Raw genomic sequence first — 12,474 nt, forward strand, 5'->3', positions numbered from 1 at the left:
TTTCAATTAAAGTAATTGATGATGAATAAATCGTAGTGGCAGCAAATTCTTTAAACTAAAGATAATATATTATTTTTGAAATATTTGATTGATTGTCCACAGCAGTAACATTCAACTCTCTGGTCAGCAAAATCTTTGTTTAATTAATTGAAATGTAATTATTGACAGTAGTTAGATTAATAGATAAAATGATTTGTTGGTCTTATTTTCTTACTTAAGTGGAAAAGCTAAACTTGTCACTATTTCCATGCTCTATTCAATAGCTCTCCAATTTTAGTAATTGATGATGAATAAGTCGTCCTGGCAACTGAACCATTAGTCTATGTTAACTTAAAGTTCAGTTATCAGGTGCGTCAGACAATATTTGAGTTTAATTGTTGTAAACTAAAAATGCTGCGACTTCTTAGCAACGAATTGCGAAAGTTAAACCCACGTTAAGCATTCAATTAGCAAAATTTAAACAAGCTGTTAAATGAGCCGATAAATGGGAAAATAAAATATGCAAATACCTGCATTTCGTCTGCATCTCGTGCCAATAATTAATTATAGGATTACGAGCAAGAATTTAATTGCATATTTCGCTCGCATACAAATGGAATTAAAGACAAACAAACAACTCTAAAGCAAGCTCGACAAGGGCCAAAAATTGTTTAACAATTTCAAATGCTTTACATGATTTTTATTTGTGTGTTGTGATTGTGTTGAGTGTATTTGTATGGGGTATAAGTACATATTTCAATTTAATTAAAATGTTTGCTGTTTGATGTACCCTGCGTTTGAATTGCGATTTTGTTTTTTATATTTAAATTCATTCGAATGGAGCTAAATGCAAAGCATTCGAAGACAGTGGGGCATGATGTGGCAGCATGGTAAATATTTGAGTTCACAGTGGATTTCATTTTAGTTTCAGTTTCCAGCTGTAGCAGTTTTCACTTTCGGCTTGTTTGTGTTTGTTTGACAAGTTCAAAAGTGCAACAAATCTAAAATACGGGCTCTGAATGCCAAAGTTGAGAAGCGTTCTCTCCATCTAGCCAGTGCTGGGTTGAGCTTCGCTCTTCAGTGTCCTGGCGAATGTCCAAAAATCGTTTGGCCATAGTCAAAACAATTAATCATCGCCACATGCGTTGTGTGTCTGACCTTTTGTTGCGGCCCGTTATGGCTGCACACCACCACACAAACTCACACACACACACAGTCAGCTGCTGATGTACTGCAGCGACGACATGTGAGTTAATTAATCTAGCTGCCTCCCCAAAGCCCTTCCAATGGCTGTCAAACTGCAGACGACGAAGGTCATGCATTGTAATTAAACATGACTGTTGCCCGCTATTGCTGTAGTTGTTGCTCTTTTCGTTGCCTGCTCACCTTGAGGCAGCGGCTGGCACAACGCATAAATTTCAATTTGTTACGCTAACTCTTTCCGTTAACTTTCCTCTCGCATTCCCTCTCCGGATACTTGAATGCAAACGTATTCGCCGCGTATGCAAAAGTATTCGCGCCTCGTTTCAATGCACAATTATCGAGGTTGGCACATAAATTATTGCCCCCGTTTGATTGCCGCAGGAAATGAACACGGATATTATTACTCTGACAGATTTTGCATGTCAATATGTACACACATCTCTCTCTCTCTCTCTCTGTCCAGGCGCATTTTTGTATATTCGAAACATATGAAATATTGCGTGTATTTTTCGAAATGTGCTGACTTCGCGTCGGGTCAGCGTTAAACTCAAATATATACAAAATGCATGGCATGCTTTTAGGCATCATTGTTTGCCAAGGACATGCAGGTAATCAGTGATGCGCTAGTGACTCTTAATAATATTGTTGAATAGAATATTTTCTGGCAAATGTCAACTGCTCATTGATTTAGTAAAATGTTCACGTTTGTCACTATTGTAAATCGACAGCAAATCTCTGCAAATTTCTGGCGATTTCCGATCTGCGTGCGTTGCATTCGCATTCAGAGGCTGACAATTACTGCAGCCCCGTTGTATGCGGCGTATACTCAATTGCAGGCTTAACTCGGTTATATATGTAAATGTGTAACTTTTGGCGATAGCGTGGTAAAATTTACTGATGTTTTACGTTAAAATGCATTCAACTTTTGCTCTGCTTGTTTTGTGGCAATTTTCCATGAATTTCAATTCATGGATTCAATATCCGAGCACAAATAACCAATTTTCTTTCTGTTTGTGGGACCAACCTCTTATTAGCATGCCAAAGAAATGGAGGCGGTATGTAAATGTCACACCCAGTTCAATCGACAGTTTTAACGCCATAAATCAGGGCTTTTGTTTGCATCAGCATCACATTAGTTGAAACTTGTGCAAAGTGTGCCCACAAATTTTAATTATGCTTGCTTTAAGAGTCGAGGGAGCCTGCGAGTGTGCGAGACCTTATTATGCCTACTTAAGTGACATTTTTCAGTTGCCAGTTGGGCAGACTTTGTACTACGATGGTCAGCAAATTGCCAACTTTATTTTATTGCATTTATAAACTTTGCCCTTACACAAAGTGCAACCAAAAAGTTCAAGCCAAAATTTATGTGTACGTTTTCGTATATTTATATTTATATATGTGCATATACATAAATTTTTTATTCAGACTGTTGTGGTCGGATGCTAAGTGCAACAATTTACTAACTGTTCCAATGAATTTTTTTCTGACTTCGGCACAAAAAATAGAAGGCAGCAACTTTGCCGTTTCAGGCAGGTGGCCAAACCAGACAAGGCAGGTGTAGGCCTAGTGCCATTAAATGCACACAACTTTGTCTGTGAGTCTGTTAGGACTTACAGCGCCTTAACAGTCGCTTAACATCGGCTTAACAGCACACGCTCTCACGAAGCTCGCTCTGTTAAAAGAGTGCTGCCTTTGCGTCTGTTGTTTGCTTTTGCGTTTGCAAAGTCAGAAAACAGTCGGCAAGCCAGGGAGCTGCTGCTGCTGCTGGCTGTTTAAATACAGAACGCACAGATGTGTGGCAATTTATTCCAAGTTCGGCCGGCTTTTGTTGCATTTGGCGGGTGCGGCTGCCAACGGTGAGCTCCGACAACACAATAAAACGCGTAATTATTCCGTTTCAATTAATATCAAATGACGTGATTTAAATTTCAAAATTTAATCAATTAATGGTGGAATTAATTTCGGTGTTAAGTAAATATGTTAAAACAATAAATTTTAATTCAATTTAATGCCCTTTTCTAATAGCTACGGAGCTTAAAATATACACAAATCATATCAGCTGAGATAAACATCAATGCAAAATTACGACTGCTCATAAACTTTTGTCAGCTTTCGTCGTAAAAATTATAGACAACAAAGAGAAATTGACGAGAGGCAACGAGCATGAACTAAAAGTGGCTAACTATTTCAATTAACTTTTAAATTCGTTTTACTTCAGTGTATACTATAGAGTAGAAAAAAGAAATAAAAACATGACTGAGATGCATGCAGCAAAGCAGGAAATTCGTGCACTAAAAACAACAGCTGAAATATCCATGGCATCTTCGACTCCTCCTGGTCAGCATCAGCAGCAGTATCAGCATCAGATGCCCGTAAAGTCAGCAACCACATTCAAGACAACAACAACTACGGGAGCACCACGACAAAGAACTTTGATGCGTGCTGCGGAAATGGACGCGGACACCGATGATGGCGAAGCTGATGCTGACGCTCATGTTGACGCCGTTGTAGCTGATGTTCATGGTGATGCGAATGCCATTCCAGTTACAGTCACAGTTGATGCGGATGCTGATGCTGATGCGGATGCGGATGCCGATGATGCGGCAGACAGCATCACACTAGAGCTGGCCTTGTCGCCGAATACGCCAACCCCACCGCCCACCACCGCGGACGACGATCTGGCTGAGCTGGACAATAGCAAGCCATTTAAGGTGGGTTAACTTAGCTTTTACCTGAATCATAAGGCAATTGTTAGCTGGCCAGCAATTCGTTAAGTGATTATAGCCTTTATTGTTGCTGCCGCTGCTGACACTGGACGCAAAACTTTTGATGGCCGTGCACAAAAAAGTGAAGTGTTCCAAGCATCCAAGCAGCTGAGCAGCAAGCGACTGGCCACTCAAAAGCGTTTGGCTACGAGTGCCTGGACTTGGGCCTGGCGTTGGTTATTTTATGCAGCCTTTAGGCTTGTTTGAATTTCAAGGGCCTAGCCAGAGAGCAGCCCGTGCGAATTCGTGTTGAAAATGCTTAGCCTCAATTCGCTGACCGTTTTACAATATGAGAAAGGCGAAAACAAAGTCCTTGCCATTGTTTTACGACTGGCCCAGTTAAATTCTGTTTAAAAATCAACTCAATTGAGTTCTCTACCCAACACTCGTGTATAAGTCTGACCCATTCAAACAATCAGTGCCCCTGTTTGACTACACTTTAAGCACACTTGTCTGAAGTAATCATACGTCAGGGATTTTATGTGTGCACATTTCTGTGGTTGCCACAGAGAGAAGTATTTCGCGTAAGATATTCAAGTTTTTTTTCGCAAAAAGATTCGAGTTACCCAATTAAAGGGTAAATTAATGCTCATTATTGGCATGCTTTTCGGTTTCTTTTCTATTTACTCATTTAAAATGGAAGATGTGAAAAAATGTTAATGTTGGGTTTCAATTAAAATGTTGCAAATTAAATTTACCCAAGTTAAGCTTGCTCGGGCACTTTGTCTCACTTTTGAATGGTTTATTAAATTGTATTTTAATAATTTGGCTAAAAGCAGCTACACTCGATACTTTGCGGTTAGTCAACAATTTAAAATTAATTAAAAATGTTGCCTAGATTAAGAGCTGGACGAGAGCGAGAGCGAGAGAAGGAAAGAGCGGGTAAGCTGGGGCCAAAATAGCGTAACGTAGCCATCTAATGCTCGTATATCATTAGTGGCTGGCACAGCCATTGAGTCGCAAACTAAGCTGCCATCGATGTCTGTGCGCGTCGGTGCCGATAACGATGCTTCTGCTCCTGCTGGCACTTGACTCTGCGTCACCAAACCCGAGAGCAGAGCCACTCCTCGATTGCTCGACTGCTCGACTTGTGTTTCCGCTAGCTGAATGGCTGGCTGACTGTCTGTCTGGGCCCTAATCGATTTATTGTGTGCTGAAAACGCTAAAAAGCGCCATAACAAAATAAACTAAACTGTCTAAGGGTCGGAACAGGAACAGCAGACAAATCATTTATCGCGTAAAACTTTATAACTGGCCGGCAAGTGCCCGTAAATCTGACAAGACACGAATATTAATTGACAGCTTGTAACTGCTCGAATGTTTGCCAATTTGTCACGGCCAGAAGAAGGAAGTCCGTTGAAGATGCGTTGAAATGTTTGTTGGGTGAGCGCACGTGTCGTATGCGCAATTTGTGTGGCACCCATCTAATTAATAAGCACAATTTGCAGGCAGCATCCTACGATATTTTCCGACATAGATCCATTGTTACCCAATGTCTGACTTGATGTCTATCTGACAGGTTGTCTGTCTTCATAACTGGCGTGTTCCACTTTTTCAACAATTGTAATTAATTAAATGAGCCACAACACGTCTTTGTGTGTGTGAGAGATGGATGCGTGTAAGAGTTGTGTGTGCGTGTGTGTGTACGTGGGTTATCGTAAATATGCTAGATAAACATATGTACCTTGTGGCTGAAATAGAATGAAAGGCTGATAAGCGGTGCGAGAATATGTTTCCATATTTGTAAATTGAGTTAAAGCCTCCGTCATCTTTATTGCACCCTTTTCAGCTTCAACTTTGTAAGCGATTTATGTGTATGTATTTCTTTTGATATTTATTCATTGTCTTAAGAAATTGTCGAGGTTGTTGTGAGCGAAATGCGAGCTAAAGAAACTTTGTCGAGATGAAAGCGAGACAGTCCTCAGCGAGTAAGCGGAGCGATGGAGACAGAAATAACAAAAAAGTTTTCAACTTTCACTTAACTTTTGAACTTTTTCCGAGTTAATAGAAAACGGTTGGGTACGACAAAAAATCCTTAAATTCAAAAACTCACATTTCATTTGTGCACCACAATATTATAATTTTAAATAGGTGAGAACATTTATGAAACTTAATTTATATGAAAAGTCATTTATAATTGGGTCTGATTAGTTTGTGTCTTAGTTTGTTGCTGTGTCCTTCTAAAGTTGCCCAACATTTCTCCATCTTTCTCTCTTTACTGTCATAGAATTGCTATTAGGCAAAAGCCAAGGATAATAAGTGCCACACAACTACTTAGTTTGGTTGGACCGAACTCAAAGCGCTTGCTTGCTTGCTTCACCGTCTTTTAATAGCTCGTTAGGTGATCGTAAAAGAGAGAAAAATTAAAAAGAAAAACACCGCATGGTCTCATGTACTCAACACGACTTCTGGCGTGCTGTCTTTCTGCCAGCTTTCCATCTGTCCGACCGTCTGACCAACCGTCTGACTGCTTGGTTGCTGCCAGTTATATAAATGCGACATGGAAAACGCATTTGCTGTTTTCCTACATCCAACTGAGGACAGTGGGATACCACCTTTGCATGTGTGCGTGTATGTATAGCTTAAAGCCAAAGGCTCAGAATGGGTAAGAAGACCCAAAATCCCACTGCAAATGAATGCCACGCAAAATGAAATGTATTTGTAAGAAGGGTGCGGACAGGAAGTGAGGAATTAAGTTACCAACAGATATACGACAGCAACAACAACATGGCAAAGCAATTACAAGTAAAAACATTTCGAGACAAAGGCAGCCGCACACACAACACACACACATTGCGTATACGCAACGTTGCGCATTAAAACAAATAAGTGGGCATTATTTATGCCCAGGCAAGCGTGCAACTTGACTACGACACTCCATGGCGCAGCGCATTAACTAGCAATGGCAATGGCCTGCCCCCTTGACTACTTGCTAATAAGTAATATGCGAGGGAATGCGGCGACAGACGTATAAATTGCGTTACACGTCTCTCTCTCTCTCTGTTTGCTTATCTCCTGTATTTTAGAAGGCAGCTGGTTTATTATTGTGCCTGCAGCATGTTTAATGCTTGCGTAGAGTTGGCAAACTATTCGAATGATGCGACGCAGCAATAGCCATGAATATCAACACAATTACCATGGCATCTTTTTACATTTTTACAATCGCTAGAAATTAGCGCCATCAATGTGCAACTTGATCCCGTCAATGTTGCCACAGTGGGCAATTGAAATACTTTTGCCTTGATTAATTTTGCAAATATAAAAATGCGATTTGGTTATAATTCACTTTAAAGCTTTTCACTAAGTTACCTTTTTCCAAAAAAGTTGCAATATGATCTTTGATAGACAAGTTTTCAGAACTTTTGCCCACAGGATTCCATTAGTAGCAAAGTATTTGCGTATGCAGTTGAGATACTCATATCTGGTTGCAGCAACGCATCTATTATGAAGTTTGTGAATTGCCTACAAGGTAAAGAGAGAGGGGAAAAAAAAGAGAAGGGGCTATGGAGAAGGCGCACGCGTGTCATTATCAATGCATTGACATCTGCCCATTGTCGTTACTTTTGCTCTTTGCTATTTGCTATTTGCTATGCTGGTCGAGCTCTGGTGAATGGTCGTGTCCTTTGAATTTGTTAGACGCGTTAGCAGGTGGAATGCTAACTGAGTGCCAACAATGAATGTCAGCTTTAGCTCAATCTGACTGGATGGCAACAGGGTAGCTTAAGTATTTGCCACTCTTGTTGCTGCTGTCAAGTCAATCAGAGGAATGTCCCTCAAAGTGCTGTCAGTTGACATCGAACAGGATGTGAAATAAATACCTCAATGTGTTAACTAAAATGCAAACAAGAAATGGACATGGTTTGACATTTATTCTCAATTTATTTCGAGCCCGAAATAGAAGCCACTTAAAGCATTCGAGGTGAAATATTTAAGTGAAGGCCAAGGTCAAAGCAAAAATTTAAATTGAAAACATACATAGTTCAGAGCCACAAGAAAACATCTGCAGGAGCAGCTGATAGATGGGCAGAGGTTGGAAACACGCAGCAAAACAAAGTCAAGAGACGCATAAAGCGCAAACAAAGCCACAGGCCATTGCCATATGCCAGTCAGTCTCCCATTCTTCTCTTCCCATTCCCATTCTTCTCAGTCTCACTCCCTGAATCCCTGATATTTTCTCACAGTTTCCCAAACTCTCAGGCAGCAAGCAGCCAGTTAGTCGAGCAGCTAAATTGGCAATCAGCAAAGTCAACGCGTTGCTCTAACGAAGCTTGCCCGATGAATTGAAGGCAACAAACATAAAATAACAGACTTCAAGTTGGTAAACTTCTTGAGCACATCTCGCGCCGGGGGGCGAGGGAACTGTAGTTGGAAGCACAATACAAGTCAGTCGAAGTCGAGTTCAGGCCATGCCAAATGTAAATATAAGTTTAATGGCCGACACGCAGTCAAGGGGTCAAGTAGCCACAAGAGAGGGGAAAGTGGGGGGCGTGAGCTGCTTGTCCGTGCGCCTCCTATAGAAATTCGCATAAAATGGCTGATAAATTTTCATTGTTGCTGGCAGACGAAACGACGCGACGACGACGACGACGACGACCGGTTGATGGATATTCTCAGCAAATATAATTGGTTTAGCAGAGGCGTTCGGTGATCAATGATTGATATGTTTTTAACATATTAAGCAGACAGCAAGGATGCAGCTTTTTGGCTTAATGTAATGACAGCTTCATTGTCAAGCCCCAGACACTGTCTGATGATATAGCTGATAATGTTTGCCGTTAATGATGATGATAATGGAGTTGGCCACAGGGTGCAGACAGACAGGCGGATGACTCAAAGATCGATCAGAAGTTTGACATGACGTATACTTAATATTAATAAGGCGTCGATAAGTAAAAGGGCATTGTAGGTAGGACACAAAACAAATTCAGCAGCTTTACTTAGGTTTAGTTGACTTTCCTTACCTTTTTCTGAGTGTTTTTGTTTTCTCTTTGTTCTTGTCCATGTCCGAGTCCTTTTCCCCATTTACTTGACCCAGTTGGTCTGGCATCATCTTTCTTTATGCCATTCGACAGCCAACACATTTTTGGTTTAAATATTGGAAAGGTCTTTGGTCTTTGAAGCACAATCAGCTTTTGAGTCTCCCAAAATATAATACGACCTGTTTGTTACCTGAGCTCATGACATGCTAAAGTTGCGTTTGCTTTCGCTTGCGCCTTTGTTATTGTTGCGGCTTTATTGTTATGGCAAATAATAAATTGATTAGTTGTTTGCCCCTGTTGCTGTGTCCTGTTCTCTTGCTGCTGTTGCTGGCACTTGTCCCTATTCAGCATTCAGTGTCCTTCTTATCGTTGTCATGCGCTTCACTGGATTTTTATTGTTTTTATTGGCAGCTTAACAGAAGGTGGCAATTCTCGAGACGTCTCAGGCCTATTTGAAATTAAGACAAACATCATTTTGGTCTTTTGTTTTCGTTGCCTTTGTTGTCTCGCGCCTGCTTTCAACCCAAAAGAGTGACATTTTTATAACAGGTTAAACCGAATTACAGTTTAAGCGGCTGTTTGTTAACTTTTCTGAGAACTTACAGTCAACCTTAGACGAACTACCTAATAGAGCGTGTCTAAAAAGTAAAGTCAAGAACGGACTGGAAATAAACTAAAGAAAGAAAAAATTAAGAGGCCATGCGGAGCTTTGGGGAATTTGTTTTGTATCTCAAAACACTTTCAATAAAAGTACGGTTTTATTGTTAAAATATTCAAAATAAATATACCACATGATATGTTTGGTATATCCATAGACTACCGCATAATATTTCGATATACTAGAACATGAAAAATATACCATGGACAATCATTTAGATTGTCAAAAATACTATAATATACCAAATGGTATATGTTATTACATACAAAATATATTAGGGACTACAATTAATACTAGATTGGTAAAAAATATTACAATATACCTATATTGATATGTATTGACACTGACATTTTTATTTGTCTGTTTCATTTATCCAAAATACCTTTCCAGCTGATGAGTAGCGTTTCTAAAAATACTTTATCAGCTAAACTAATAGAGAATTAAGAAACTCGCCATTTATTTGTTTTATTGGCTGTAATGGGTATAAGCAAATAAAAAGCAATTAATAATTCGCCCACAGGTCAAGGACATTACGAGAAACATACGCAAGGCCGTTGTGGCCACAACATTGGCCGAGTTACGGCTCAAGGTATCTGCGAAGTTTCAGCGTGCTCAGCCAGCGATTCATTTGGACTGCGATGGCACTGAAATTGATGATGAGGAATACTTTTCCACCTTGGAGCCGAATGCCGAATTGATTGCCGTATTTCCAGGCGAACAATGGCGGGATGTAAGTTTTGTGATTAACTTCACACTATTAAATGTACAAAATGAGAATCGTTTGTCTCTTTTCTCTTTTGCAGCCAAGTGATTATAATGCAAATTTGCGACGAACTTCTTTAGATGCTCACCGACTGCGCAAATTGGTTGGCAAGCTGCAACAGAATCTGCTGCACGACTCAGACTTGGACAAACTATCGAATATGGATCCAAATTCGTTGGCCGATATCACAGGACGCGAGTTCAAGGATTCCGATTATTGTGTGCAGAGCGAGGCATCGCGACGATCGACGGAGTTGTCCTGTTAGAGCAGAAAATCATTTGGACGGAACTTAATTTGAAATCACCTAGAAACCTACCTTATACTCCTATTTATATGATGGGGATATAGCACAGTGAAACGTCGCTTATGATAGATTTGTAAGGCAATTTGTAAGAGTTTTGTATGACAAGCTGAAACTGGCCAGAGATTCCAGTTTCGGGTATTTTTGGAGTATGTATTGATGATAGCACCTAAAGGAGGCGACAACTATTTAGACAGCTTACACATAAATTGTATACCTCTATGTATTCTAGTTTTTAGAGCACTACTCTTTGATCTTTAGAGAATATTAATCAGGAAGATATCTGTATTTTTTTGAAAACTAAATTGCAATTGCAAGTGGAACTCGCATCAAATAGTGAGTAGACATAGTTGATGTCTATGTAGAGCTATTATACTGTTTCTAGACCAATATCCACCCAAGTATTCCCAAAGTCTACCTTAGCCAGACAGACTATAAATCAATTTTAGCAACTTGACAAAAAAACCTAATAAATTAGATAAAGAGTTAAAATAATTGTACCTTGTACAGTTCTTCAAAACATAGATCAATGTCTGTAAATGAATTCACATAGTTTTGGTTAATAGGGAGCAACGAGTTTTTATATGTATACCAATCAATTTAATGTAATTTTCTGTAAATTAATTATATGGAAAATTGTGTTAATTTAAAAATGTATAAATGATGATACAAAAAACAAAACCATTTTAAATTGATTTTATCTATGTGCCACATCAATGTTTAAAACAAACCTAAACACACATGTGTGTAAAAATGTATTGCACTTTGTTTAGCAATTAAGTATGAAAAGAATACAACATGAAAAGTCAACATGAATACAATTTACGATTACAATACTTATTCTTCGTCTACTGTATTTGTATTGTTTGCACATTTCACAACAACAAATTGAAATTACCACACAAATCGATTGAATTGAAATTGGTAACTCGGCACAACAGATAAATTTACGAAAACTTTTTGCATTGTCTGTGAGTTCAACAATAAATTGAGATTAAATGTGCAAGCTGCCTTTTTTTTTCTTCGTTTCTGATGTTTCTCGTGCATTCCAAAATGCAGCCACAACTGAAAGTTCTTTTGTTTGTTGAAAATAAGTAATGCGAAGTAAGTAATCTATATTGGAATAACTAATTTAACAAGCAAAATTGAACATTTTTCATCAGATTTTGCATATTTTTTTATCTATGTTCTAATATTATTAAAATTTATTATTAATTTCATTTGCCATTAATAGTAACATTTTTATGAAATTGTGTAAATTATGAAGAGATGGAAATACATTTTCTGTCACAAGTGCTCGACTTCAAATAGCTCAAAGCATTGAGCTAACTTAACGCAGCTGTAGCTGCAAAATTGAGAACGTTTCACGATTTGTTTTATATTTTTAGAATGTCTTTACATTTGACAATATATTTTTAGGTGGATTTTTAAAGTTATGGCCTCCCATTGTGTATTCAATTCCAATTTTTCTTTTATTTATTAAAATTTTTTAATCGACAATTTATTTGACAATTTATTTGTATTCAGATTTTAGGCTCTGAGTGAATAATAATAACTTTACTTGCTCAAAGTATAAAGATTCACCAAACTTTATGCAGAACTTTCAACCAGTAAATTTATTATCTAAAAACCATTTTGTTGTTTAAAATACTGCACATTGAGCGTTTTTCAAATGTCTAATTAGCAATTCATAAATAGTGATTCAAAATAAAACGATTGTGCCACTTTTATGCACAGTTGCGGACTCTCGAAAGTTTCAATTTCCTTATACAGTTTATGCGTGGATTTGGCCAACTGGCAAGCCAAGACATCTGCCAGTTGTTTGC

The 12,474-nt window shown here is 38.7% G+C and overlaps 1 protein-coding gene across 2 annotated transcripts; it reads left to right on the forward strand.

Annotated features, from left to right (window-relative positions):
- The first annotated feature begins 2,931 nt into the window (after window positions 1-2,931).
- LOC132792775 (uncharacterized) lies at window positions 2,932-11,645 on the forward strand. Of its 2 annotated transcripts, none has more exons than XM_060802246.1 (4): window positions 2,932-3,038; window positions 3,401-3,893; window positions 10,105-10,314; window positions 10,388-11,645. In XM_060802246.1, the coding sequence occupies exons 1-4, from the start codon at window positions 2,974-2,976 to the stop codon at window positions 10,610-10,612; spliced, it is 993 nt and encodes a 330-aa protein (XP_060658229.1). In that variant the 5' UTR covers window positions 2,932-2,973; the 3' UTR covers window positions 10,613-11,645. The 2 variants fall into 2 exon arrangements, with proteins under 2 accessions (XP_060658229.1, XP_060658230.1); XM_060802247.1 differs by lacking the exon at window positions 2,932-3,038 and adding an exon at window positions 3,047-3,065.
- Window positions 11,646-12,474: the final 829 nt, after the last annotated feature.

This window comes from Drosophila nasuta, chromosome 3 (assembly GCF_023558535.2).
Source record: "Drosophila nasuta strain 15112-1781.00 chromosome 3, ASM2355853v1, whole genome shotgun sequence".
Taxonomy (NCBI): Eukaryota; Metazoa; Arthropoda; class Insecta; order Diptera; family Drosophilidae; genus Drosophila; species Drosophila nasuta.

Excerpts from the sequence above, each read along its gene's own strand:
- LOC132792775 (XM_060802246.1), top strand. The coding sequence starts at position 2,974 with ATGTGTGGCAATTTATTCCAAGTTCGGCCGGCTTTTGTTGCATTTGGC. Across the intron at positions 3,894-10,104 it reads ACAATAGCAAGCCATTTAAG|GTCAAGGACATTACGAGAAA; the intron begins GTGGGTTAACTT and ends ATTCGCCCACAG. Across the intron at positions 10,315-10,387 it reads CAGGCGAACAATGGCGGGAT|CCAAGTGATTATAATGCAAA; the intron begins GTAAGTTTTGTG and ends TCTCTTTTGCAG.